This window comes from Syngnathus floridae, chromosome 9 (genome assembly GCF_059516105.1).
Source record: "Syngnathus floridae isolate MCC-2025c chromosome 9, RoL_Sflo_1.0, whole genome shotgun sequence".
NCBI lineage: Eukaryota > Metazoa > Chordata > Actinopteri > Syngnathiformes > Syngnathidae > Syngnathus > Syngnathus floridae.
In genome coordinates this window covers 4,458,459-4,485,641 of record NC_142421.1, presented here as the reverse complement: position 1 = coordinate 4,485,641, position 27,183 = coordinate 4,458,459, and the positions used below count along the sequence as shown (strand labels likewise).

The window sequence follows — 27,183 nt, the reverse complement described above, 5'->3', positions numbered from 1 at the left end:
CGTTTGCCCAGGTTGAAAAGTACCTAGTGAAGCAAACCTTTGCCGACAGGAAAAGTGTTTCCAGTATTGGCCATCAGAGGGCAGTGTGACATTTGGAGACTACACGGTGGAGCTGAGCGGAGACTCGCAGGGCGAAATGTTCACTCTCAAAGACTTGGTCCTCACTTGCAGACCGGTACGTAGCACAAACCTGGTTTGATGGAGGGAAAAAAAATTAATACATCTCTGATAATATTATTTAACATTATATATTGTCTCTAACAAGTTAAGGCAGATTGTTTTCATTTCTGCAATGGTACACATTTTACTATGCAGACGGGAAAATAAAAATTATTTGAAGAAAAGAACAACATTGCACTATTAAGGTGCTAACCATTAGCATCTATGAGATTTTATTTGTCTGAGCACAAACAATGCAGCAAGTCTAACGTGCTCTTTTGTATGCACTGTAAGCATGACTTTCACTTTGGCATTGTGAAATAACAACTCCGCCATGTCCCGCCAGGAGAACCGCTCCCAACACGTCCGACATTTCCACTTCCACGGATGGCCCGAGATTGGAATACCGACGGAGGGCCGAGGGATGATTGACATCATCGCCTCGGTGCAGAGGCAGCAGCAGCAGTCTGGAAACCGTCCCATCGTGGTGCACTGCAGGTGAGGCTCTTTTGTCTTCCCGCCTCGGCTGCTTATAAGCTCTTTTGGAGCTAAGTGGTGGGTGATATTGGAAAGTGTTTTTGCGTTTAAACGCTACATTTTCCCTTTCTAGAACGTCACTTACAAGAAAGTCCCCTCGTTGCCCCAGCGGAGCCGCCGTTCTTATGCCTAAACCACTTATGTGATCCTTTATAAAGACTTCTCAGTGGATGCTTTGATCAGAACCTAGCTTCAGGTGAAGTGATTCTAAAGCGGCGACGGCCCGGTGGGATCGATCCAATCCGCCCGTTCGCAGTCAATTAAAACCTCTCAAAGTGAAATATCCTCCGACTCCCCCACTATGATTAATCTGATAAGATGAACTAACGACAGGAAATGGTGTCATCACTCCGCTCTTTGCCTTCATCACCGCTTGTCTAAGAGGAGCTTTTTAAAGCCCCCCCATGGCCTCACGGGAGCGGGACTAACCCTCACCGATCCCCCGGCGTCTCGCCGCACTCGTCCAAATTGCACATCATTCCGGCGCTCGCTCCCTCGCCGTCCCGTCATCACGAGTAAACATCGGCTCAGTCAAACACTCAGCTTCCACGCTGATTAGTGTTAGCGTTCGGATTAGTCTCTCCTTAAGTGGAGGGGGGAGGGGGGGTATTAGCACCATTAGCCCACACGGAGGTCACCTTTCCTCTCGCCGACCCGTTGCATTCAAATGGATGAAAGGCATACATGGGGGTGTGCTCACTTTTGTTGCCAGTTCTTTCACCGCTAATGCCCGTGATGGCTATAACTTACATCTGCATCCCCAAGTGTAACGCGGTTCCCCGTCTTTCAGTGCCGGCGCGGGCCGGACGGGGACTTTCATCGCCCTCAGCAACATTCTGGAGCGCGTGAAGGCGGAAGGCCTGCTGGACGTCTTCCAGACCGTCAAGAGTTTACGCACGCAGCGGCCGCACATGGTGCAGACCGTGGTAATGTTTGCAAAGGAGACAGCAAAACAACAAATCCCGTTTGTGGAGTTTGCGACGCGCATGCTAACACATGGCGTCTTAACGTTTTGTGTTGCCTTTGTTTTTCAGGAGCAGTACGACTTCTGCTACCGAGTGGTGCAGGATTTTGTTGACATCTTCTCAGACTACGCCAACTTTAAATAACCTGCTCCTTCTACCGTTTGCTTAACTTATGCAATTGACTTTTCTTTGGGGGGGGTATTGAATGTACATTTTCTAAAGTTTTACATTTTGTATCATACTGTCATATGGAAAAACATATCTGTCATTTTTGCGGGAGCCTTTTAGTCTTTTATTTGAAAATGTTCGCTCAGTATGTTATAATAAGTAGAGTAACGTGATGTTAATACAATGGTGCCTTGAGATGGCGGCGACCCCGCATGTGAGAGAATCTGCTACCTTAATGCTAATGTAGAATGGCAAAAACCGTAGACAGGCTAGCTCGTGTTCACACTTTATGGAACTATTTGAACACAGACAAAGCAGCAAAACATGTTTGCGTATATTCTTTATCCTCTGCGAGAAACTACAAATGCAGTTTGTCTCTATTGCAAGATCGTATTTTAATGCCTCCTTGTGGCTAGATGCGCTCAGCAGAAAGATCCGCAAGTAAAGAATCATGATATACCACATTTTAATTTTTTATGAACTGCAATATTTTTAATGCTATTTCGCTTCCTAAAGGTGTTTTAAGTTACAGCATGATCATGTAAGAAAATTCAACTCGGATCTCAAGGCACCTCTGTATACAGAATATTTGAATATTGAAGAAAATTTCTATTCTTAGGTGAGATGTAGCTTTATTCGTCGATATTGACTTCCTACCTAAAATGCGTTGCAATGGAAATGCTTTGTCAACTCCGCTTTACTCTTTATTGAACCGCAATGCCTTTTCTTTAAACGCGTATGTAGATTTGCAGCAAATACGTTGAAATGTGTAGGTTTCATCCGGGACCTTCTTTCTAATCCCCAACAATGCAACGTGCATTCAACTCTGTCGCTGAAAGTCGGTCTCAAATGAATAAGTTAGCGTCGGCTGTCTGTTGTGGTTTGATTCGACGTGGCCAACTGTCTTTTCTTGCCCGTGGCCATGTTACTTAGTGCTCGGGTGCCTGACGCTGCAAAATGCCATTAACCCATATTGAAAATAACGTCTAATCACTCCCAGAAAAAACATGTCATTCAAACATGTTTTTTCTCCTCCGGCTGCCAAGTATCATATTCCGCTTTTTTTCACTTGGACACACTTGCCATTTCCCCGGCATGCATGTTTGATTAGAGGCGCCGAAAAAACACTTCTAATCGTGAAATATTTGTCACCGAGTGACACGGTGTTTAGTTTTTAACGACGACCTGAAGACGTGTTGAACTTTCTCCGCTTTTAAATCTGCAGTTTTAATAGTTAAGCAAGCATGTAGTATGGATGATCTTTTCGGTGAATAATTTAGCGACTATTATGACGGATGCGCTTGATATCGGACAAACAAGGGTTTTGCTCTTTGTACTATTGCATTTCTAGGTAAGTCATTTTGTGTCTCGTGCTCATCACAAAGCTTTAAGTTCTATATTTCGACATAATTGTAATCGTTTGGAGGCCTTGTAAGCTGCTACATTAAGAAAAAGTGGTTTCCATGTAACTTTATGCCTTTTTAGAGTCTCTTGTACTAAAGTTGATTCTAATAAATAATACATGTGAGAGAAATGGCTACGCTGTTTGTCTTGCTCCCAACAGGTGCACACGAATATATTGCAGGTCTCCTGCCGCTCCAATCCTCATGGCGACGGTGGCCTTTTTCGAGCACTTAGGCACCTCCATTAGCGGCACCATTAGCATGTGAGCGTGTCACACCTGCGGAGAAGGGATTATAATCCTGGTGCCTATAAAAAAAAAAAAAGGTTCTGTTGCAGCACATGCTAACGAGACTAATCGAAAGGTGAGTGGCTCGGGTGCGCTCTGTATTGCGATCTTTGCCGCTGATGTGATGTCGTGATTGTTTTCCTGCAGAAAGCCACGATGGAGGTCGGTCGCAAAGCGGTGGCGCACGTGTTGCTGTTGGCCTTGTTGCTCCAGGCGGCCTCGGCCCAGCACTGGTCGTACGGATGGCTGCCGGGCGGCAAGAGAAGCGTGGGCGAGCTGGAGGCCACCATCAGGGTCAGTTGAGTCTCTCACTTCAATTTTAGGTTATTCTGACAATGGTTTGGTCAAATAATGATTTGTGTATTCTTGTTTTAGTGTGGAATTGTTCATATTATTTTTGTTTATTTTACCTTAGAGTATATTCTATTTTTTTTCTACAATTTTCAAACATTCTATGTTTTGGTTTCAATTTATTTACTATAGATTTAAGTTTCATTATTTTATTTTTAGGGTCATTGCATCTTTTTTGGGGATTATTTTTACATTTTTTACATCTATTTTTGTTATATTTACATTTTATTTTAAAATCCTTATGTATTTTGGTTTTCTGTTTGATTTTTGGTTTTCCAGATTTGATTTTTTGAACTCTGGTTATATTTAAAAAAAAAAAAAAAATTATTATTTGACTTTGACTGTTTCACTTTTTTATTTTTAAATACAGTTCTTGTGCTCATGCTGAGGTTTCACCCTTGCCACTTGTGTTGCACTTACTTTGTAGATGATGGGTACAGGGGGCGTGGTGTCTCTTCCCGAAGAGGCGAGTGCCCAAACCCATGAGAGACGTCGACCATACAATGTAGTAAGTGTTTATTATACATAATTGATGGCGGATGTCTCCCTCAATTGTGCAATATTAATGTACACCGCAGCAGAGTTGCGCCGCTCGGCTCCTCGAGCAGCTGCCACAGTATACAAAATGCTCAATTACCTTGTTTTTTTAAATGTCATTTTTCCTTGTCTCTTTTTTGGGCCGTCGTTAAATATACGAGTAGCCCCCCTTCCCCGCCTCGCTCACATTGACTTAGGCTTTTGCAAATATGCTCTGTTGAAGCGCTTACGACAAATTAAATGAAATATTAAAGAGGTCTCGTTCCAATCTCTGCAGATGGATGATGATGATTCCCATCATTTTGAGCGAAAGAAAAGATTCTCTTATAAATGAAAAGAGGGGGAAAAAAAGACAATTTACATGATTATCTACAGCAGTGATGGATACCTCCCCCAAGGGCAACACATTTATTGCACCAGTGTCATTGATAGGCATGTCTGTGGCAGTCAAACTGAAATTGTGAAATTGGAATAAACTCTTTTTGAAGCCTCATCAACTTATTTATTCAATTTAAGCTGCCAAAGCGAGGCCCGGCTGTCATGTGTTCATTGGGAATGCGTAATAAAAGGAGAGGCGGGGGACAAAAAAAACCCAACCTTTGACACCCCTTAAGTGGACAAAATTGCCTTTTTTTTTTTGTTTTTTTTTGTCAAGCAGCCGCGACCGACAAGCATGACGGAGCCGTGACGGCGGCGATGCTGGCGTGACAGCAGCTGCTGATTAAGACAATTTATCACAAATCAGTGACATCACTCGACGTGTTACACTTGGCCACATTCCATTGTCATTGACACCATCTGAGCGCCGTGCCAAAGTTAAAACACGGGAATCTGGAGCGCTTTACTTTTTGGGGGGATTTAATACGTTTTTACACGCAAAATTAATTGTATATAGTAGAAAAGGAACATCTTTTGGGGGAAAGAGTTAAAAATAACTTGCATAACAAACACACCACACGATAATCGTGCAAAAAGTCATTGGGTGCGTAAATGTTCATCCCTACAAAAACTACAGCAATAGGCTAGTTTTCAAAAAGGTATCTGAATCGGAAGTTAGCATTTGAACTGCCTGCTACTTTTTCTACCACCATGTTCATGATAACAAAAAAAAAAGCACACCCCGATTTCCCATGCGATTTCCCACTCCAAATCCAGCGTTGAACTATTGGTCGAACTCCCCTCGACGGCTCTTTTAGATACCGAACGTAACTGGCCCGAATCCCCCTTTCCCTCGTTGAGCAAATTGCTGGGCTTCATTACAAAAACGTGGAATTTTCCTTTCGGGAGAGGAAGCGTATCAGCAGGGGGGCGTACGTTTAAGCGAGAGAACTGATTCGGCAGCAAAACCCCCACAGACGGCGCCCCCGCGCTAATCGCCCGGTGCACGAGGGGCCCGCCATTCTTTGTCGTAAGGCACACCGATGAACTGGCGACGCTACTGGGAAAAGTCCACGTTATGGAGGGAAAAGAAGAAGCCGGAGGAATTAAGACACATTCCATTCCAGAACAATGCGCTTTGCTCTTGCGTTATGTCGTCGACCTGCTTTTAATATTCATGCTGGTAATTTGCATAGAAACTTCTTTGACAAAGTTACAGCAGGAAATCATGTCCGGGGCTTTTACACTCAAGTTCACAATGAGACTTTATTGAAAAGGTAAATTAAAAAAAAAAAAGATTTTTCAATTTGCCACACGTAGCGGAGGTTAATTCCTGTTTACAGATAAGACCGACATTCTTTTCAAGGTTCTGTTTAATTGCACGTAGCGACAGGATGCAAACAAAAACCTGCCGCTATCAGTGTTGCCAAATTTGATTTAACCTCACTTTCTCCTTCGCACGGACCCCCCTAGTGGATATTCACTTTGTTTACCTCAAATTAAACTTCATATTGTTTACAGCCTCGCGGTCCCTGAACATTTTACAGCGTTTTAGGCCCGCATTTTCATTATTTATTTTTTTTAATGATTGTAGGGTTGGGATTCATTTGAATGTTCCCCCTCATCTGCATGAAAATTATATAATTAACTTTTGATTAACCAGCTCAGTTGAGTTGCCCACCCCACCCACCCAAAGCACACGGGTGAATACTACCCAGCGCATTTTAATGACTGTTTTCCAATTGAGCGTGCGACCTTTTTCATCAAAGAGCCACAACTGGGGCCAAAAAACGGCGGCGGGGAATAATCGCGGTGAAGACAATGGCGGGCGCCCGTGTCATCCTTAAATATAACAACAAAGCACGAGGTGGCTGGAAGCCAAACGCGCCGGGCTCGCCCCCATTGTTCGCCCGCGCCGAGGTCACGTCCATTGGCGGATGGCAATGGAAAAGGGACGAGGAAACGGAGAATGGTCCATTGTTGCGTGTCCTTGCTCACAGGGAATTCCATTTACGAAGGGCGAGGCGTTCATTTTTTCATTTGAGTGCCGTTTGACACATTTAAAGTTGGCATTGGGGGATTCTTTAGAATAATTCTATTCTAACTTTTTTCTCATGAACAATTTTACTGCAAGCTTTTTATTAAAATTTAAATGTATACATGTTTTGACGCTAATTGGGCCAACACGTTCGGCAATTAATTTGAGGCAATTTTGCTATTCGCGGTGGGAAAAGCAAAAATATGCGTACATTTAATGGCCATTAAAAAAGCACTAAATATATTTATATTCATAAATAAAATTAAATAAACCTACAATGACCAAAAAAAAAACTAAGAAGGCATTCATTTTTCTTATTTTCCTGCCTTTGGATACATTTGCTCCATCCAAGGCCGCATTAGCCCAGCTGTCAATCAACTCAGCATCCTCTCATCTGCATAACTTTCCAACAGGTCATATCGCAAAGTTTTCTTGAAGCGCGGTGCGTAATAAAGTCAATTTCCAGGTGCTTGTTGTGGCTCCCGTTACGGACGGAATGATAATTTTCCCCCGGAGGGGTCGCGCCCGCCGCACATCAATGGCGGCCGAGTATGGGTCTTACTACATTCCCTCAGGCTACGCACCTCGTCGAAGGCAAAGTCATCTTCAGAGGACGTCTAAAATGTCGGGGAGGTCTTGAAGAGACTTGGGAAGGTGCTACTGTACGTCTTGGAACTTATTGTCTGTGGGGAAATTTTAATTACATATTTAAACCAAAAAAATCTCTTGAGTTACAACTTTGTCAAGTCCACTTTGTCCTTTTTGCTACCACTTGGCTCCACATGGTGTCACTCTTGAGCTTTTCATGCCAAGTAGTTGCCTCTCTTCCATTCCATCACTTGCAGCAAACATGATGTCCCCCCCCCCCACCAACCCCTCCCAAATCTCACAAAGACTTGAATCAATCACCTAAAGAGTCGTATCGCCGCTACTAGAAAGTATTCGGTACATTTTGGTGATCACAAAAAGCATCATCAAGTATTTGAGTGAAGTTTTTCACCATGTACCGTAGGCCTCACTGCTTCTGCTGGCAGGGAAGCTTCCTGTTGTGCGCGGCTTTGATCGAGAAAGAAGAACGTTAAAGCGGCGGGAAAAGGAGGAGGTGTTAAATATGAATGAATACAGCTGTGTTTTGCTGGATACGTCTCCAAAGTTATGCGAGTCAAGCTCGCTAAAGGGCCCGGAAGTGTGTTTGTGTTGTGGAAATAGGCTCTTCTTGCTTCTCATTCTTGTCGTCAGACACTTTGTTAGCAAAGAGACGGGAGTCGTCCGCTTCACGGAAGAGTGACACCATTTCATTCTTTTTGGTCTTAAGAACCGATGCAAAGTATCTACAGCATGTCTTATTTTTCCAAGCGATAGAAGTCAACGTTCTCCAGCTTCCTATTGGTGGCCGTGTAGGATTTTTGATAGCGGCGCTTGCTTCGACTCTAGGGAGCCGGGACTCATTTTTTTTAAATTAATATTGTAGCGTAAAGCTCCCATAGGGATGACGGGAAAATCAGAAAATGCGCAAATTTGGCAATTCTACTCTCGTTAAAAAATACTCAAAGAATCAGTGGTTGAAAATGATGCAACTAATGAGAAGCCGCCATTTTTTCCTCACAACACACAAGTGCACGCGTCGTATGAACAGCCGCTTCTTCAATAAACAAAAACAATAAAAAAGATCATAAAAGAAGAAATATTAAGATGAAGGTTCCTTCGCAGCGCTACTGTCTTATTAAGAATCATTTAAAGACTCTCTCCGGTCATTTCGGAGCATGCACGCCGGCTTTGATTCGCAGCTAGCGCCGAGCCTGTGAACATTATTGGCCTCGCTAATGGGCGGCTTGGCCCGACGCGAGGGTCCGCCTCTGCTGGGAGGGCGGGCTCAGATCCTGTCAGAGAGGGGTCGCGGCTAGCCAACTGTAATCTTCAGGGTCCTCAACTCCCGCTGACCTCCATCTAACGGCAGACCCTCCCACCCCACGATGCGGCCCGCCCGCGCCACTGCCGCCTTTAGCTCACCCCTTTCTCCGTCGCTCCTCGCGCGATGCCGCAACCCACATTTGAGGCTCGTCCGGCCGGTCGCGGCGTGGTAGCGCGCCTTGCCCCCACGCTAATGGCAATTAGCAGCGACGAAAAGGCCCCATCCGCGTTTTGCGAACGGCGAGCGGCATGCAATTAGCCGCAATAACAATAATGCATTGTTGGGGGAACAAAGAGGCTAAAACAGACTGGCGGTGCGACGGGGAGCGGGGTGCTAATGGTAGGGGAGCGGCACATTTGAACAGACAGGAGACCGAATCAGAAAGATGATCAAATAGACAAAGAATTACAGTTTTTTTTCCACCCCCTCTAATTACCCAACTCTTTCATGTGACAACCGACGGAGGGTGTTTTGAATTCAAGACAAGTCCGGTCAGTGGTCTTTTGGCCTCACACTGAGGTGAGCGCTTTTATTTCCTCAAAGTAGAAGAAAAAGTACGCATGGAGGTGATCATGCGGAGTAAGCGCCAACTTTTATTCCACATCTTGATTAGACTCAAATGTTTGGCTGTATGACTGTATTTAACTGGAATGTCTCACTGGATGTCTTGCTAGCCTGCAGACTTCCGTCAAGGATTTTGGATTAGAAAGTTGTGCAAACACACAAAGGGATTGAGGGAATGTCAAATAAAATTCAATTAAAGGTTCTTGGGCATTTTAGGTCAATCCTGAAATTTCACCCCAGCTGGGAAATCTTTTGCTGTGAGTATGAGGCTACGAACTGCGCGCATACAATTTAGCTAGCAAGCTACTTCCTGTTCCATGGAGGATGTGAGCAGATCAACATTAGCCTAGCCTAGCCTAGCCTAGCCTATCCTGTCCTGTCCTGTCCTGTCCTGTCCTGGTCAGGCTTGGTCAAAGCCTAGCTCACTACTCTCCTTGCTATTCATTTAATGATTTGACAAATCTTTCCTTTTTCGGCTAAGGGATTTGTATGACTGTAATAAAATACTACTTCTGTCATAGGCCGTCCTATTCTTTGCTTCGTGTCCTTTCCTCACAGGGTGTCGCGTTGCCTTCACAGTCTTAATGCGGATAAAATCCAACTATGTGATCTTATTGTTGTCTCACTTTGCCATTATGCTGTTTTTGTATTCTTTGTCTTCTCTGTTAGTCGCCTTTGATACCATGTTCTGTTGCAGTTTCAATAAATATCCATCTCAGAAAAGCTGTTCCAACATCTAAAGGGATACAGATCCACCAGACTAATCCTTCTAACGGTATGTGTCCTATTTAGTGTTTTACTGTGTCAACATGACTGCTGTGCAAAAGGCCATTAAAACAACAAAGCTCATGGTGGCCTATGAAAATGAATTGTGTAATATGCTGCTTACAAACACAATCAAGACATTTTCACGCCGGACTTGTTAGTCTGTGTTGTCTTTGGAGCATTCTGGTGCCAAGAAACTAGGATCAAAATCAACCTCATTAGTCTGATGGTAGTGTAAAAATGATGTGCTTCATTCTGAGCCGTCCCGAATGAAGGCATTATCATTAAACTGGGGTTCTTTACTACTGAAATAAGAGGTGAAAAGTGATAAATCATTAATAAGTTCAACTTTTCCTGCTAGCTATAGAGTCTCTTATTTATTTATTTATTTATTTATTTATTTATTTATTTATTTATTTATTTATTACATGACTGAGCCCTGCCTTAAATAGCAAAGAATGGAAAATCTTTGTTAACTACCATGGGATATTTTTGGACTTTTTTTTTTTTTTTTTTTTTTACAAAATTCATGCAAGAATCTCCCTGCATCATTTTGTCAATTCGTCATGAATGTTAATGGGACGTAATAAGTGACACGTGAAGACGATTCAAACACAAACTCTCAGACATGTGAAAAATGTACTAACCTCCAGCACACCGTGCTGCCGGAAAATGATCATGAAATGCATTATTAATCTCTCTATTTTTTTAAGGTGTTCTCAAAGGCTCTCGAAGCAAAGTTGGAGTAAAAAAGTAAGCCACAGCAGACCGGCCAGGTACCAACAAGAACTTTTCAAGTCAAGGCTGTGAGTGGACATACAATCGGGAGAATGTCTATCTGACTGCTTTTTGCTTTTACTTCTGTACAAGAAAAAAAAAAACATTCCTGCAGTCTCACATGCAGAGGTTTGCACAAGATAGTTTGTTGGGTGTTGTGTGCAAGAAAAAAAAGAAAAAAAAAAACCTTGCAAGCCAGTGTCCCCAGAGCAGCAGCCGACTTCACCTTGGCGGAGTAATGCTGTGATATTCTGTTTATTCTTCACTCACTTCATTTTACTCAGAGGAAATCCTCTGGAGATGGCTTATCTTGGAGCTGGAACAGGTGCACTCTAATTTACTCCTATTGCTTGGGGAGCCCAGGGGCCCCTGTAGAGAAGAAAGTAGCGATGTAGCGCACTCCAACTGTAGAGCACAAACAGCCGGAGAAAGAGCATTTAATCGAAAAGAAAAGAAAAACACACCGAGCGAGGTTTTTTTTTTTTTGCCAGTTTAGACGCCAGGAAAAATAAATAAATAAAAATAAGGAGCTGTCATTGAATTGAACTTTCACTTGTTGGATGCTGTTTACTTTGCAAGGTAGGGTAGTGCTACACTTGACAAAGCAGCAGAAGACGTTAGGGAGCGCTTGTTGTATTAGCGCCACATAAGCAAATGCTTCCTCAACGGTTTGGGGCGCACAGGAGAATGTGATGTCAATGTCAAATGTTCCCGAAGGCGAACGTTTGGGGAGTTGTTTGCTAGGAAACTGCGCATCGAAAGTCAAACAAAACTCAAGTTAAACGTGGGGAAAAGTAGTTACAATGTTGGCGGAAATCAGGGCCTCTGTCATTAACAACTTTTAGCTGGCAAATTTTAGCTAGCAACTTTCAGCGAAGGCCGAGAGGCAATTACCCCGAATGTTTGTCCAAGTGTTTGTGAGGGACGGTTAGTAACTATTAGCAAATGTTAGGGACACTTATTGTGGAGATTAGCACCTATTTGCCGGTTCTCTTGATAATTGACCCAAAATTAATAATATCACATAAATATGCTAATTTGCTTATTACTTTTATTTTTGCAAATTGCAACATTCTAAGTATTTTTCAAATTTACAACTTTTTATTACATCTCATTTCTCGTGACATTTAACTTATTTGTTTTCAGTGTGTTCCTTGATCCTGTACACCAGGGGTCTCAGACTCGTGGCCCGCGGGCCAATTGCGGCCCTCAGGACAAGCTCTTCCTGACAGGGGATTCTGCCAGACGTTCCCAGCAGACCCTCACAGAGCGTTTGGGTCTGCCAGGTCGGACCAGCATCTTCCCCCACCTTCGGAGCCAACCCACCACCAGGAGGTGATCAGTTGACAGCTCCGGGACCTCCAGGGACCCCAAGAAGGGTGGGTACTCTGAGCTGCTGTTTGGTGCATAGACACAAACAACAGTCAGGACCCGTCCCCCCACCCGAAGGCAGAGTGAGGCTACCCTCTCGTTCACCGGGGTGAACCCCAATGTACAGGCGCCCAGCTGGGGGGCAATAAGTATACCCACACCTGCTCGACGCCTCTCACCGTGGGCAACTCCAGAGTGGAAGAGAATCCAGCCCCTCTCGAGAGGGCTAGTACTGGAACCCAAACTGTGTGTGGAGGCAAGTCCGACTATATCTAGTCGGAACTTTTCTGCCTCACACACCAGTTTGGGCTCCTTTCCAGCCAGAGAGGTGACATTCCATGTCCCAAGAGCCAGCTTCTGCAGCCGGGGATCAGACCGCCAAGGTCCCTGCCTTTGGCCGCCGCCCAGCTCACGATGCACCCGACCCCTTTGGCCCCTCCCACAGGTGGTGAGCCCATGGAAAGGGGGACCCATGGGGAAAGGCCCGGCCACCAGACGCTCGCCTTCGAGCCCCACCTCCAGGCCTGGCTCCAGAGGGGGGCCCCGGTGACCCGCGTCCGGGCGAGGGAAATCTAAGTCCATATATGTTTTTCTTCATAAGGGGCTTTTTGAGCCGTGCTTTGTCTGGCCCCTCACCTAGGACCCGTTTGCCATGGGTAACCCTACCAGGGGCATGAAGCCCCAGACAACATGGCTCCGAGGATCATAGGGGCACGCAAACCCCTCCACCACGGTAAGGTGACGACTCACGGAGGAGTGAGCAGTCCTGTTCATATAAAATTCTAAGAGGATTTACACATATATGAACATGATAAAGTATATGAGTTTGTGTAACAGTACACATTGCTGTTGCTCTCTCTTCAAAATCAAGCAATGGGATGGATTCTAGCCTATAGAAAAAAAACAATTTTAAAATGTCTTGCGATCCACCAGTAGTAGCTTGGCGATCGACTGGTTGATCGCGATTGACGTAATGAGCACCCCTGTGCTGGATAGTCTGCTGGCTAAGTGCGTGAGAAAAGCTGATGACACGGAATGTAGTTGACCAAGAAATATGAGGAAGAAGGAAACTGCCATAAATAAGAGAGATGATGGGATGGCTGCCTCAAAGAACTCAACTCGAGCTTGAGAGTCCGCAATCACGCTATCGACAATGTTTCTATCCTCAAGTTCCTTATTGGAGGCCTAGCTTGGGCAACGCAATCTTTGCGTATTATGGGAACGCAGCCACGGCACCTGTCAAATGCCATATTTGTTGTCATCTTGCAAGCAAGCGTGTGTCCCGACCAAATAAGCATTCTCTTTGCGTAGGATGAGGTGTGAAGTGGGCCTCAGTTGAGTGACGGTGGGGCTAACGTCAAACACTATGGTCAGACGAATGCCTCGAAGGAAGCGCGGGCGAGTGTTTGACGGTCGAACTCCAATGTTCCCCATAGGAGAGCTTTACCGGTGAGGTGCGTGATAGCAGATGGCCATTTTTTCGGAGTCAAGGCGTGCAGATGCAGCTGAGCCGGATGGATGAGTGGGGGGGCAGACACAGTGCCTCCGCCGGCTTGCAGGGCCTGCTGGAGGAGCTGAGAGAGGCTCTGGACCTGAGCCGAAAGTTCCTTCAGCTGCGCCATGGTGCACTCCAGTCGCTCCCATGCGACGGGTTGACCTGACCCTCGCTCAGCTCGGTTCCGGTGGGCAGGCTGCGTCACATCAAGTTGAAGCCATCTTGTGCCCAAGGTGGCATTTCTGCTACAGCAGTTGGTAAGACGATACCAAATGCACTGTGGCGTGTCTGAGTCAGCCCGAGAACTAATTGTGCTGGAATCTAGCAGCTAGATAGTCTGTTGGCAACATACCGAGACATGTCGGCACGGCGGCTCTTTTCACCCACACCGCATCAACCCTAACCACAACCCTAACCCAAGCCTAACTCTAACCATACCATTAACCTCTGGCCTTAGGTGTGGTCAGTCGAGTGACCCGTTGTCCAAAACGGGACGACGTCAAAGTTTGAATGTCCCGACACGTGTGTGGGGAAAACCGATGGCAAGAATGTAGTTGATCAAGAAATGCCCTAATTGAGGAACAAGGAATAAATAAAAAAGACAATGACGCAAGCAATTAGCGACTTAGAATAATTCAACTGGAGCTTGTGCTGTGAACCCAGGTGTATGCCTTCATGCAGTATTTCCTTCTTCAAGTTCCGCATTGAAGGCCAAGGCAGCTTGAACACCGAGGCATTTCACGAGAAGTTGAGCTCCCCTCATTTGTACGGCTGCAGTTGAGTCGAGGAACTCGCGAACCAAGTGCCCCTGTGGCAAAGCAAAGTGAAGGGGTCGTAAAGAGCATTTGTCCGTAAAGCTAATTTGAGACAGTCTCCAGTAGACCTGATGTTTGACATGCTTTTGGGTACCCTCGCAGTGTTCTCGGAGCCTGCCGAGGAAAGGCGAGTTGAGGAGAGGGCGTCCAATACTTGAGGACACGTCTGGATCCAAATGGAACCTTTGGACTGGATGTGTGACCGCCTGACCGTCCATTTGAGAAGCTTGTGCGCAGTCCTCGCCAGGTAACAGTGCTAGGTATTGTCCCAGTTCTTTATCTTTAATACACGCTATGATAATTGCCAGTAGGCTGCCAGTTGAATTATTTCATGTATGCTGTGAAGCCTTTTTGATTGCGGAAGAAGGTCTATTCCTCACCTCCAAGGTTCCTATTCTTGTACTATTCTTGGCCATCATCCTGGAAGGGGGCGACTGCCTAATGTCACGATCCGTCTCCATTCGTTTCCTTGTTTTAATGTTGCCATGGTTTCTTTTCGCCTCGCCCCTCCTCTCCTGTGTCACTTCAATCGATCTATGTAATCGCCGTTACCTGTCTCTCGTTACCTGTCATGTATTTAAGTCCTGTCTGCGTGTCACCCCCCTTCGGATTGTTCTTGTTATCTAGTCGTTTGTCTGTCTTTTTTCTCGTTTCGTCTTTCTTGTTTTTGTCTTTCTGTTCAGTTATTCTCGTCCCTAGTCGAACCTCTATAGTCTGACTTTTGAGTTCCCTCAATAAACCCTGGTCCAAGCTGCATTTGGTCGCCCAGCTCCATTCATTCCATGACACCCAGCCTGTGTGTGACCCTACAGTCTTAACTGAGATCAACTTCTACGTATGAGCCAAGAGTGTCATCGAGAAGGGAAAGCCAGTGAAAGCGAAAGAAAAATCACAGTAAACAATTACTAATTGACTGATTGCAAAAGAATGTGCCTCGACCAGATCCGTGTTGTGATTCTGTATAATTATTTTTCTAAGATGAAGGAGTGGTTGAAAGGTGATAAAATGTGGCGAAACCAAAAGCGCCACTCGGGCAGTGGATCCGACTGAGTGCGGTAAGTACTGAGAGGAGTCGAATCCCTGTTCCTGCGACATGGAAGATAGACATTGAATTTGAAGCCGCGGGGGGGATAAAAATAGTTATTAAAGCAGCATTAAGTGGATCGAGGCTTTGGTCCATGTGCTCTGACTAAACATCTTGAGTGCCAGGTATAGCTGGGCGCTTTTGCTGTGTGCTGTAACAGCAGACTTTGTTACAACGGGCGTGAGCGGGGCGTCAGCTTGCGCTCCGGCTCCCTTCGATGGCTTTGCTCCCGCTCGCCGCGCATCCGTAATTGATGACAAGGCTTGACTGCACGACCACAGTGTTTTCCTTTGCGGCAAGGACGTTGACACAGCCGAAGCAAAGCCCTCTCTGGGATCTGTCCTTCTGTAGAAAGACAAAGTCGGACAGGTTGGCTTTCAGCTCCGTGTCTGGAAATTCCTCAATCTCAATAGATTGGCACGCTTTCCAGGTGTTACGAAAGTTAAGAACTACGTCAGGTCCAAGGGTTCTCTAAGCCTATTGTGCCAATTTGCCACTGTTGTGCCAATTTGCAAGCTTTTGGTAAAGGAGCAAAGTCGACTGAAGTTCACCTTGTACCCATTTCCCCTTTTTATCATTTGTACAGCAAACAACAACTCTCTTTCCTTGGGCACTTCAGAAACCGGAAAAGCACAGGGATGAACATCAAAACTTTCGTTGAGGTAATTTCCATGCTTGGTAAGTAATCTGACCAGACGATTGTAGTAGAGAGCTTTGTGTCATTATGTAAGATATCTGACAAAACCGGACAACTGAAACAGGAATGATTGCTGAGGGGCTTCAGCAACATGGGAGAGTGCTCCTCCAGGCGACGACCACCCTTGACAATGACAAGTCTGAAAACGCTGTCCAAGCTGCAAGACAAGCCTCACTGACGGCAGCGGCTGCGTGCCTCGCCGCCTCAGCGGCGGGCGTCACCTGGGAACTCACTGGAGCTGATCTTAAAGGTGTCATCATCACCACTTTGGACAGGGCGGAGGAGGCAAATCTTGCCGCAGAGAGAGTTGTCAATGAAGACAACGAGCCGCAGACGGCTAGAGATGCCGCGGCCAGAGTCGCAGACGCAGCAAATGTGATGGCCGAAGCGGTGCGAAATGCGTCGGTTATCATCAATGGCACCGCGGCGGAGGTGTCGCTGAACGCGGCGGAGCTGGCCAGCGCAGTGGCGATTGGATCCGTTGCATTTCAAATCAACGCCAAAAGGCTTATCAACTTGTCCATTGATGCTCAAAAGTTCTTTGAAAATCAGTCATCCAATGTGACAGCTGATTTGATGCAGGTCATGAAGGATGCAGTGGAAGTGGCAAAGGAGGCAGAGGTTGCAGGACGCCAAGCCATTATGACATCCGATCCATCAAGCGCTCAAAGTTTAGTGAACGCAGCAAACGTACTATTAGATACAGGGATTAGGATGGTGAATAACGTGCCAAGAAATAAAATGGGGTATGCTCAAAAGTCATTAGTGGTCAGCTTGACGGCCTCGGCCGCGGCGGTAAGTGCAACGTGCTCGGCGGCTGCGGCTGCGGTCGGAGCAGAATCCGCAGCCAGAGCCGCCTTGAACGCCGCGGAGGTAGCGGCGCGCGCCGCCACCTTGCTGAGCAGCAGTTCCAACAGCCTGCTTTCCACAGTGAACGCCGCAATGGCGGCGTCCCAGGAAGCCAATAACGCCGCCCAGGCGGCCATGGTGGAATTGCAATTGCACAAATTGGCACTGGACGCGCTGGTCGACCTGGCCGCCGAGATGGCCCAAATGGCGTCTGGGCTAACGAACTCGGCAGACAAAGTGGCCTCCGCAGCGGTCACGCGTGACACCATAAAGGACACCTCCGAAATGGTCAAACAAATGGACAACGACTGGAAGGTCTTGACGATACGTGTGCAGGACATGCTGATGGGTACTCCGGAGGAATGCTGCAAGATGCTTTTGAAGCAGCTGGCCATTCTGAACGTGGCGTTCAATGCACAAGTGACCATGGAGGCCGCCAGCCAGGCAGCAGTTCATGCTGTGGATATTACCGTAATACAAGGCTCCTTTACAGAGTCCATCGTGGTCACCATGGCATCTCAGGCAGGAGTGGCGGCCTCCACCGCCGAATTAACCGCGAAAGCAACAGACATGTCGCTGGTCGCCTCGACAAAATCAAGTGCCGCCCGGATGTTCTTACCCAGCACCGCCGCCTTGCTCGTGTTTGTGTTTTCGGCCTTGTAAATATTAAAGGATAATATGCTTTCGGCAGTTTGCAAAGATATTTTATTGAGGCTCCGTTAGACTTATATATAATCACATCAATATCATTTCCAGTAGTGGCTGTGCTTGTGTGGTCGCATAAGGAAATGTGCAGGCCACTGCACGAAGTTGTTTTCTTCGAAGTGTTGCGCAACAGGATGTATCAGGGAGTACCTGACGAGAACACCTCAAGGTCGGTGAGAAACGAGAATAACACCACGTCCTGGTGGCCGGGCTTCGCGGGGAAAACCCAACCGCCAGACAGCTGAGGCCGGACAACTGCACTCAGCGATAACACCTAGACGGGGAGGAGATGGCCATCGAGCAATCATCACACAATGTTTTGCATGTTTGAATATTGTGTTTCTTCATAACTGGGCAACCCGGAAGAATGTGTTGTCTCTTGATGGTCACAAGAACACACGAGCTTTGGTGTGAGGGACCTGGGACCCAGGCGCCTGTATTAGCTTGCTTTGTCAGGAATAAACAATTGGTAAGTTAGGTCTGATTGATCAACTGGTCTTCTCTTTGACAGAACGAACTCGCAAAATTAGGTACATTACGGGAGGAGTGTTACGGTCTGTATTTCACGTGTTCACGCTGACCAACCGCATTTGTCTGCCGGCTCACGAACGACGGTATCATCAACACCGCCTTGGAAACGGCGGAAGTGGCAAATCTTGCAGCCCAGTCAGTTGCCAATCGGGATTGTTAGATTTGATCCACAATTTGGGAAGCTATGACTACAATGCGGCCCGCGAAAAAAATGAGTTTGACACCCCTGCTGTACACTCTCCTGTTTTCTGTGAATTTACTCCCCAATTTCTTTTCTTGGTCCAACTATGTTGTGTTTTGTGTGTGTGCGTGCGTTTCGAAGAGTGGAGTTGCTGTTATTTGTTCGCTATATTATAAGTCTGAATTCAGTCAGTATTTTTGTTTTGTGTTGTTGCTCCCCAGGGAGTTACGCAATCAAAGCAGATGCCTGGAGCGGTCTAGAAAAGCGCCCCTTGTGAATAAGAGAAAATCTTGTACACAGCATTTTTTTTTCTGTGTGTGTGCATGTGTGTGTTACAGGAAGGCGGGGCATAACAACAAAGCAAATATATGGCATTGTTCTCCCAACACTGCACCTTTTTGAAAAGACAATCTGCGGCATGTGTCACACCGTTTGACTGTGTTCACCACGGTGGGAAAGCGAAGCAGCTTTTTGCACTTTTGACTGACACCCTCACTCGTATTCATGTATGCAAAGTGGCAATTTCACACTTTGTCAAATACAGTCAACACCCCTGTGCTATAGAAGCGACATTTTTATGGGTTTTATCGTACACAGAGAAGTACAAAGTTACAAAATAGCACAATATGCAACATTAGGGTTTAGTGGGCTTTGATTTAGGATAGTCCGTTTAGCACAATGCTAACAAAGAGTGCAAAATGCCATTGATGTGCTAGTGGTTAGCATATACTATATATATATATATCATGTGCAATATTCTAGATGAATTTTCCTGATTTACAATAGCAACACAAAATGTTATTTCACACACTATTTAATAAGTGTGACCAACCCCCAGCCTGTTTTTTTTTTTTTTTTTTTTTTTTTTTTTTTAATCACCTTTTTTTGTGTGCTTGTGACATGTTTTGCGGCGAAATGATTGTATATGCTTGAGGGAGTTTTTGGACTTGTTGTCAAGTGGAGAGCATTTGAGCCAATCAATAGCTGTCCATCCTGTGGCACGCTCATACGCCGCCATTAGGAAAGGAGCCTGCTTAAAGCAAGCTCAGCCAATACCATTAGCCCTAGCCTAAGGGCAGCTCCATGCCTTAGTCAGGGGTAGGCACCTGCCCCCTTCACCGCTCCCCCCCCTCGCCCTTCTCCACCCTCGCCCAACCTCACCCCCCTTAACCCCAAACCCCCCCACCACCATTAAGAGTCTCCCGTGAGACTTCATTTGGACACATCGGCCAAAGAGCACTTCTTTATTCCCTCTCTTTTCTTTCCCGGCTCCACCAAAAATCAATACGTAACCCCCCCGCCCCTCTTTTTTTCCTCTTATTTTCACGATTTTACCTCCATATTACTCTCTCCTCTACCCCCCCCACCAAAAAAAAAATCATGCACACAAGCTATCTTTTTTTAACTCCTGTGTGTGTCTTTTCATCTGCAATTTCCTGCTCCTAATGTTTCCACCTCTCACCGGGAAGAACGTGCAGGAATAATTAACTTACATTCGTTTAGCAAAGAGGCTGGAAAATTGTCAGGTACGTTTCTGGAAATATGCCGGAAATTTTCCATGGGGAAATTTGGGGACTCATTTGTACAGACTTGGAGTTATAGACACAAACGTGGGCGTTTTGTTTTGTCATAAGCAATCATGCACGGCAACTAATGCAAAATGGCCTGTGCACTTAAAAATATATTTTATTGTTATTTCTATTTTTTTTTGGTAACGTGTAAAGCATTAATCATTTTTTTCATCTCACAAATGACATTGACTAAAACTAACACGTCCATTCAAATCAATGTCATTTTACTTTTCCCGTAATTGCCTGCACAAACGAGATTGCGCAAGTCTTCTCGTGGTGACATCAACCACATGTTCCACGGTGAGCGGCAATGGGGGTCACTCTGCTCCGGTTTTGACCCCATGTTATGTTTTATGAATTCTCCTTTCCCCCCGCCGCTTTCAGGCGGTCCGGCGTGTAAGTCATTTGTTTTTGACACTCAATGAGGGAGACATCAGCGCTGAAATATCCGAGCAGTAATGAGCGCACTTCCTGCACTGACCGTGTCATAACGCCGAAGCCCTGGAGAGTCAAGTGGCTCTTGGCTGATTCTCTTTTTATTAAGTTTGGAGACCGCTCGTCATGTTCTGTCGTTGCGGGTGATTCTCAAAGTGTGGCGCGCCGAAGAAAAAAAAAAATCACTTCAGTTGTATTTAACTTTTTACAACAATGCGTTTTAATTTGGAGCTGTTAGTTTTTAGGTAACTTTTTGTGCACAAGATTTTGATTAAAGTGAATTTTTTTCTATTTTATATAAAATGTAAGTTTACTCATTTAAATGATAAGCACTGTGTTGTACAAGAACACTTGCGCCTACTATGCTACTGTACTGTTCAGTCATTATAGTCGTACTTGCTTTTGAGGTGGTACGTGGTGTAAAATTATTGCATTCGGGGGGTTGGCCGCTCTTTACGATAATAACAGTGAAGAGTGATAGCCGCTTGCAGAGCGTTGGGCATTTCTGCGGCCGCCTTTATCGATTGGGGGCCCTAATGAGCAGCCGCCGAGCTGCGGCTAATGGTGTTGTGTCTGGTGTCCGTGGTAAACGCCCACGTTGAGATTAGCCTTCCCAAGAGGGAGGGGGGGGGAGTTGCTAGTCCCGAGCCCTCAGGGTGCGAACGACACACTTCAGGGGTCAAGGTAAATATCAAATGAACAGAAGGGCCTTTTCCCCTCCTTGGCTTTTTGGGGCTCCCGCCAACATTTGTGTCTGAAAGCGCTTTGACATGATAACAACGCTGTGTAAACATTCACTTGGAGGTTTTAAGCGTGGGCATGCAGATTAAAAGTGTAACGGCAAGCCACTAGAGCTGTAGAGGTCATTATAGCACACTGAATCAAATGCTGTGTTGAATTTACTCAAATTTATTTCATCAAATGGTTGCAAAAAGTAAAATCATATGGATCCGGATATGTTTCTTTCAAAAATGATCTGGATCCATATGATTTTATTTCATAAAAATGTTTGAAAAATAAAATTAGAAAAAAATAAAATCAATGAAAATAATTAAATTAATAATTGAGCAAATAATTCTGCAAAAAAATAATCAAGGTAGCAGCAGCAGTAGTAGTTAGTGGCAGCACAATGAGTAGCACTTTTTGTCCATTTAAACTAGCAGTTCTGATAATGCGCACCTCCGGAATGTCCTCCAACTCTGGGCTCATTTGCAAAAGCGAACTGTGCACTTTGTGTCTTTGTTTAATTGTTGTAGTTGTAAAAGAGTCGCCACTGGAATGGAGACTCCGGCAAAGTGCTTGAGTGTTAACAGGAGACCTCCATTGACAGACTGCTAATGGCTTATTTGACTTCGGAGATGGCCCTGGCACAAACGCGGCCGCTCCGCGCCGTACCCTGGGCGGCCATCGGCGGAAGCTCGGCGTGGACGACCTGCGACGACTTCAGCAGATTCCTCCACGTAAGTGCCCACCAGACACCCGGCGTGCCAGTCTTCAAAAGAAGACGCTCATGGTGACACGGGGAGCCGTTGGTGCCGCCATAAAAGCCACAAACCTGCTGTCATGGGGGGGGGGGGGGTGCTTTGGCAATTAAAAGCAACACACGCGCAAAAACAAAATATACAACTTTATGACCTCAAGACTGAATTTACAATGCAGGTCCATGTGCTGTATTCAGATTTATTGCCAATAGTTTCTATTTTCAGATAGAGCCTCATCAAAGTTGTCGCATAAAGAAAATATTAATAATAGTTGGCCATTAGTTCTTGTTTATCAATTATTGCACTTTGAGTGTTTAAAGAGTTGTTAGACAAATATTGCAAAAATTAACTCTCTCGTGGCGTCAAAGCACTCTCTTTCTCTCTTTCATTAATGTCAACATAGTTCCTTGGCTTCTAGGCGCACAAAAATGAATAACGGAGGATGTTTTTATTTGTTGCATAAGCGAACGACTGGCGTATTCCGATGACGACATATCGCGAGCTGCTGCACTCGCGTTTGAAGAAACTCGATACATATTCGATTTTTGCCCACATTCGTAACAGGCTAGATACTTGATATGAAGCTATCCGATTCCAATCGTTATAGTTCCGTGACGTCAACCTGAAATTTACGTGCTATCGAGTATCCGATATCTGCATGGCATTTGGAAAAAATCAAATCCAATCTTTGGATTCCTGTTGCCACGACACATGTCCAAATTGCGCTAACAAACACCAATGGCAGGCTAAATCCGACCCGAGGCTCACCGGACACTTCCTCGGCACCTTTCGCAGTACAGCGTGAGGGGTTGCATTCAAATGAGGCCCGTTTGGAGTCACGCTGGCGTGTCCTGGCAAACGGCGAGCATGTAAAACAGAAGTGTCAATTATTCAAGGCGAGCAGGAGGATGTATGGAGTGACACGGGAGGGTGGACAGGGGCCGTCTAAGCCTCGGGCACACTGAGGCTGCCGCTTTGATGCCAGTGTGTGGGCCTGCAAGGAGCGCTGGGTAATCTGGAGGAGAATCCAAGCGCTTCTTCCTCTATGTCCCACTCACCGTTTTTTTTTTTTTTTCTGAACCCCCCCTTTGGACGCGCCCCGGCCTGCCATGGCACATCCATAAACAGCGCATACAGACGCCCACATGCAATGACATGAAAGCGAGCCTCCTTTGTTCATTAGGCAAACAGGAGCAGGCAGCACATGTTACAGATAATAAAGTTGAGAGCGGCTGATTTTGGCGGTGCCATTGTCACGCCGCCGACATTACTCATTTATACAATGAACACTAAAAGTTCTCCCCTCCCGAGCCCCGTACAATAGCAAGCTTAATTACATTAAGTTTGGCGAAGGGGGGAGGCGGCGGAGTTAATGGATGACATTTTTGCTACACGGCGAGCGCTCCTTCTAATAACAATGGAAACCCAAATAAGACCTAATTAATATGCATAGCGGGGGCCAATGAACTTAATTGTCAAGTTGCTTTTATCAACCTGTCAAAGGGTTGACAATTAAAACGGGCCGTGTTGAAACTTTAATGAGCGGCAAGTAGCAGACGAGGGAACAAAAAGACGCCGGCTTCAGCCGTCATGAAAGACACTACACGACAACTGGCCATTATTATTTCCTTTCAGGGATGAAACTATGCAAATCGCATGATGCATTTTTAAATAACGAGTCAATGAGTGATATTTAATTTATCGCCTATACTCTTAGAATGAATATTTCATGCCGTTTTTAAGTTGATGAATTCATTAGGTAATTTGGCAAGCATGGCGAGTTCTTTCGGGCGCCGTGTGCATTGGCAAACTTTAGCCAATGTTTTGAAACAAAGTTTAGAGCTAGTCTAAAAACCGAAACATTGAAACCGAATTTAAAAAAATATGAACGCGATCTGTAATAAGAATGCCAGGCCACTAGTTGGCGATGTTACAGCTTTTTAAATATCCCTTTTAACACACGTATTCTGTATTTTAATGTCTTACCAAAACAATACAGCAAAACAACACTTTTAGACCAGTTTTCGAAACTTTTCAGGCTCCCAAAAGCCGATGTTGTGTTTACAAACAGCCAAAACCAGGCTGTTATTTCCCCCGATCTGTTTTCAATGGAAGGAGGTGCAGTGGAAAGAGCCCCTCAGAGTGTGTCAAGGAGAACAGCCTGCGCCATGTTTGCGCCTTAGGAAGGAAGCATTCTGGAGTTCTTTTTCCCTTCCCAACATTGACACGGGCATGTCTCGGCTCCAGAGGGATTCGGGGAGGGGGAAAAGTGCTGACTCACTCCCAACGCGCTGGTTGTTGTTCTCCCTTACAGATGTGACCGTTAATAGGCCCGCATCCATAATCATTAGTGTGTCTCAGTGCACAGGTACCCGATGGGCCCCGTGCGTCTGCCATTTGGTCTCGGTTCACTGTGCCTGCCTGCAGATGTGAGACGCACACACACCTGCTCGGGGGAGGTTGGCGAGGAGGAGGCGTCGGCGGGGGGGGAGGTCGACTCTGGAACGAACCGCCGCCATCCGTCACAGCTCGCGCCGCCGCAGCCCCTCTGTCGGAACAAGGCCTCGGTTCCGGTCGGGCGGCCCTCAGACTGTAAGGTCGGCGGTCGTCTCTGGTGATGCATCATATCCTCCTGTCCCTTCACGCCACGGCGAGCCGCCCTCGCAAACCTCTTTGCGCTTCACCGAGCCAAACGTTAAGCTCAGGTGGGGCGGCCAGGTGAGGACGCCGCCTTAAGGAGAGACCCCGAATAATGATCTGGACGGGCATCTCTCTGGCGGGCATCGGGCCACGCTTCACACTACATTTGTTGACGTGCACCCGCCTCCCATCAAGTCCTAATGAGGCCAGCTGGCTCCGAGCGAGGACCAAACCAAACTGCAGCGATGGTCCTGGCTCGGCCCTCTCGCGCCAACCCTCCTCGGTTATCTTGGAGGAGCACGCGCGGCTGAGCGCACGTCCGCACGCGTTCCCGGGGTGGATTTGGAAATAGCTGAGGTGTGTTTGTTCAAATGTTCTGTCAGGGAAAGTCCATTGCGCAAGGAGGAGATGCGCTTCACAACAACAAAATAGGAGGAGAGATGCCCGCCGGCGCAGTCCGGGGAATATGTGAAAACACAATTTTACATCGCTTCGCGTGAACTACAATAAAACAACAGATGAAATACAGTAGCTGATTCCCCAATTTATTCCACCGGGATTTAATCCACATGATCATTACAAAATGGATCATTTAAATCCGATATGTACCCAAATTAATTTAACAAGCTCACCATTCATTCCACTTGCGTCCATTAAGGGTAGTCGAGTAGTTGACTGCCTAACTTTGCTAAAATGCAGTTGCTAATACTGCAATACTATTTGTTTAGTTTTTTGTGACAATAAAATGTCACTTTCTTTTAATGCCTCAGAAAATGCTAAAAAAAATACAAACATAAACCCGCTGAATGTGCCAATATTCTAAAATGTCCCGGTGCAGAGCCGACGTGCAGAACAACAAGGTTGCGCTCGCTGCATCTACAAGAGCTTCAGAACAGCAAAAAGGAGGAGATATGCCCGCGGGCGCAGTCCAGGGAATATATGGAAACATAATATTACACATCGCTACAGTAACTACAATAAAAAAATAATAATAAACCAACAGATGAAATAGCTGCACTCGCTCAGCACTCCAAAACAATACACATCAATTGCCATATTTCCAATTTAGCCCACATTATCTCCGAGCATCTGTTTTTATTGTTATTATCAGGAAGATCATGCTGCAGTTAATTCCGCCGCAGAGCAATTAGAGCCATTTCGCATTATTAACAAGCATTATTGTTGATAAGGGCCAAAGTGGTCTGCAGAGAACGGTGCCTTGTCCAGCCTGTTACTTGGCATCCGCTAATGTCCATGTGGGTGAGTAATTCCGCATCTCCTTGACAACTAACAATAATAAGGCCGCTATTAGCAACACCGGGCGATGCCGCTTATCATTTGTACATGCAAATGATGTGCCGGGGCGCTCAAACATGTTGTGCATGCATTAGTGCGCACACATATAATGAGTTCACACATGCATAAGTATGTGTGTATCAAGATCAATTTATGCACAGATGAATATAAACAATACACACACGCACACCCACACACACGCACACTTCCCTTCATCCAATCAGCACTTTAATAAAGAAGCCCAAACATGTTTTTTTTTTTTTTCTTTCTGTGCCTGGGAAGAGAGGCCAGACCAGGGGGAGCACCTTAACAGGTAGCCTCCAGGTGCTTAGCAGAGTCGGGCGAGCCGGGGGGAGGAGAGTGGCTCTGGGAAAGGCGCCGCGGTACTCTGCTTGCTCTCTGTCCACTGATTATGAAGCAGGTCCCAGACGGGTGCCTTGAGGAACCCCCCGGGCAACTCACAGCCTCCCTCTCCTCCGTTACAGGATCTGTCACTGGGGGATTCCGAGTGAAGTGTGAAGAGGGGCGCGGGTGTGTGTTGGGAGCGACGCTGAGAATTCTAAATAGGTGCATGCTCATTTCTCTCATTTGTTGTCTCATTGTTTAGTTTTGTTGCAGTGATTACATTGGATGGGTGGAAGCTGGTGGTCGCTCGACTTTCAGCTCATTTCACTTGCAAGGCCATGCACATGCAGCTTTCTACTCTGGGATGGGGCAAACATCCCCAACAGGCTTCACTGCACACTCTTGACAATCAGAATCCAGAAGAAAGTAATTTCCAGAAAAGGAGACCTTTATCAAGATGAGGTTCAAATAGAAATTACCATATTTCACCCTTAACAAGAACAATTCATTTCAAGGTAATTTAACTAACTAACTAACTAACTAACTAACTAACTAACTAACTAACTAACTAACTAACTAACTAACTAACTAACTAACCAACTAACCAACCAACCAACCAACCAACCAACCAACCAACCAACCAACCAACCAACCAACCAACCAACCAACCAACCAACTAACTAACTAACTAACTAACTAACTAACTAACTAACTAACTAACTAACTAACTAACTAACTAACTAACTAACTAATTACTATGACTTAAATTACTGAGTCAATTCGGGATGGCACTGAGTAGATTGATGACGTAAAACCCAAATTTGATGACGTGCTCTGGTGACAGTG

General features: G+C 45.8%; 3 protein-coding genes across 6 annotated transcripts in view; all 3 read left to right on the top strand.

Annotated features, from left to right (window-relative positions):
* Positions 1 to 1,940, top strand: part of LOC148393025 (receptor-type tyrosine-protein phosphatase epsilon-like) — a 35,286-nt gene extending 33,346 nt beyond the window's left edge. Inside the window, exons 24-27 of the mRNA XM_088385463.1 lie at positions 50 to 175; positions 506 to 657; positions 1,487 to 1,622; positions 1,731 to 1,940. Of these exons, the coding sequence (XP_088241589.1) occupies positions 50 to 175; positions 506 to 657; positions 1,487 to 1,622; positions 1,731 to 1,805 (489 nt within the window). The 3' untranslated portion in view covers positions 1,806 to 1,940. The remainder of the gene's footprint in view (positions 1 to 49; positions 176 to 505; positions 658 to 1,486; positions 1,623 to 1,730) is intronic.
* A 1,515-nt stretch (positions 1,941 to 3,455) lies between these two features.
* Positions 3,456 to 4,894, top strand: gnrh3 (gonadotropin-releasing hormone 3). The gene is made up of 4 exons (XM_088385488.1): positions 3,456 to 3,595; positions 3,667 to 3,813; positions 4,298 to 4,378; positions 4,685 to 4,894. Exons 2-4 carry the CDS (start codon positions 3,676 to 3,678, stop codon positions 4,739 to 4,741), a joined length of 276 nt encoding a protein of 91 aa, XP_088241614.1. The 5' UTR covers positions 3,456 to 3,595; positions 3,667 to 3,675; the 3' UTR covers positions 4,742 to 4,894.
* A 4,490-nt stretch (positions 4,895 to 9,384) lies between these two features.
* On the top strand, positions 9,385 to 18,419 carry LOC148393023 (uncharacterized). 4 transcript variants are annotated; one of them, XM_088385473.1, is made up of 6 exons: positions 9,385 to 9,556; positions 9,997 to 10,074; positions 10,778 to 10,870; positions 14,625 to 14,769; positions 16,193 to 16,284; positions 16,368 to 18,419. In XM_088385473.1, exons 4-6 carry the CDS (start codon positions 14,699 to 14,701, stop codon positions 17,813 to 17,815), a joined length of 1,611 nt encoding a protein of 536 aa, XP_088241599.1. In that variant the 5' UTR covers positions 9,385 to 9,556; positions 9,997 to 10,074; positions 10,778 to 10,870; positions 14,625 to 14,698; the 3' UTR covers positions 17,816 to 18,419. The 4 variants fall into 4 exon arrangements, with proteins under 4 accessions (XP_088241599.1, XP_088241600.1, XP_088241602.1 ...); XM_088385474.1 differs by lacking the exons at positions 9,385 to 9,556; positions 9,997 to 10,074; positions 10,778 to 10,870 and adding an exon at positions 13,594 to 13,964; XM_088385476.1 differs by lacking the exons at positions 9,385 to 9,556; positions 9,997 to 10,074; positions 10,778 to 10,870 and having other exon boundaries at positions 14,648 to 14,782.
* The last annotated feature ends 8,764 nt before the right edge of the window (positions 18,420 to 27,183 follow it).